This window comes from Atta colombica, unplaced genomic scaffold, assembly GCF_001594045.1.
Source record: "Atta colombica isolate Treedump-2 unplaced genomic scaffold, Acol1.0 scaffold228, whole genome shotgun sequence".
Classification (NCBI taxonomy): domain Eukaryota; kingdom Metazoa; phylum Arthropoda; class Insecta; order Hymenoptera; family Formicidae; genus Atta; species Atta colombica.
The window spans coordinates 748,401-749,879 of record NW_017259325.1 but is presented as its reverse complement, the minus strand read 5'-3'; the positions used below and the strand labels follow the sequence as shown (position 1 = coordinate 749,879).

The 1,479-nt window shown below is 36.7% G+C and overlaps 1 protein-coding gene across 3 annotated transcripts in view; it reads left to right on the top strand.

Moving 5' to 3' along the window:
• The window catches only part of LOC108688253 (WD repeat-containing protein 44), a 5,821-nt gene that overhangs the window by 602 nt on the left and 3,740 nt on the right, over positions 1 to 1,479 (top strand). For 2 of the 3 annotated variants that reach the window (XM_018194432.1, XM_018194430.1), the window contains exons 2-4: positions 188 to 335; positions 582 to 1,217; positions 1,304 to 1,438. In XM_018194432.1, coding sequence (XP_018049921.1) covers positions 188 to 335; positions 582 to 1,217; positions 1,304 to 1,438 — 919 coding nt within the window. The remainder of the gene's footprint in view (positions 1 to 187; positions 336 to 581; positions 1,218 to 1,303; positions 1,439 to 1,479) is intronic. The other variant, XM_018194431.1, reaches the window with a different exon arrangement.

Here is a 1,479-nt window from a genome sequence, read left to right as displayed (position 1 = left end):
AAATAAAAATTTGTATAAATTATCGATATTGCATTTATCATTTAGTTTTATTTTTACATACATTTTTATTATAAGAATACAGCAGTTTTGCTGCATCTTAGAACACTTATAATTAAATATACTGCAAGAGAATAAGATATATATAAGATAATTTATAATTAATTATATTAAATTTTGATTGTTATAGAAAAGTTAAACGTGATTCCATCAGTGCGGAAAGCCATGCTGATAAAACGCTGCAAGTATGCAAACAGGAGGATGATCATGTCTTTGTAAAACCAGCTGAACCAAAGAGTCGTGATTCCATAGACTGTGAACAAAATAAAGAAAAACTAGTGAGTGTATTGTTCTAATATTTGTAAAATGTTGTTTTAATGCATATTGCATAGATTGAATTTTTTTAGAAAAATTGAAAGCAGGGAAGACATTCTACTTATTATTTTTTTAAATTAGGATGAATTTCATTCAAAAAACACATGCACATCTTTTTATATACCTAGTTTTAAAATATTTCACATAAAACACTTTAGAAAAGATTGCAATGAATATTAAAAAATTGTAGAATATGAAATATATTTTAGGATGAGAATGGTAAAGAATCCACCACAGACAAGATTGTAGGCAGAAGAAGATTTCGTGAACTTCGACAACGTATGCAAACGGAAGATGATGACATTCCGATTAACAGTTCTCCTCCGGATAGCCAGACATCTTCCATCGAGGGTGTTTATCCTACTCCTTCAAAAACGACCCATCCGTTCAGAATTATAGAGCATGACACCCTTAGCTTACAAAGTATGACCTCTTTAGGACGAGTGGGCCGAATTCTGGCGGGAGTCGCAGATAACGCTTCTGGCGTACTTGTATCTGGTATATCCCAGTGCCCTCCTCCTGCCGCCCTTACCCGCGAGGGTCAGATGTCCTCCATTGCTAGTATTCCGAGCAAAGACGAGGACACAACCTCTGGTAAGGTGTCCCAATCTTCCAGTATCCTTACGTTATCAGGGGATGTCCTGCAGGAATCCTCTGTTAACAGTACATCCAATTATACTTCTCACTCGCAAAGTGACAAGACTATTATGCTTCAAGAACCTGATGTCATCGCTAGCACAAAAAATAATGGAAAATCAGTGGAAGATGTTGCGATGCCTGGTGTCCCTGTTGCTCCACCGCGTCGTAAAAAGAAAATTAAGACACACGCATCGAGCGATCTTGCTGTAAGATTTATCAATTATCTTTTCATTGGCACTGATTAACAAGATCCACTACGCGGATGTAATTTATTTTAAGCAATTCATTTCAGCCCTCTGCAGAAGTGCTTGTTTCCGCGTCGCCACTTCCAAGTCCAGCAAGTACCATAGAATCGATTACGAGAGAATTCGAGCACTCTCTTGATATCCGATCTGCGACGAAAGGCCAGTACGTCGTTAAGCCACAAGTAAACACTTTTCTCATCTTTTTGTTTGCAAATAGAAAATA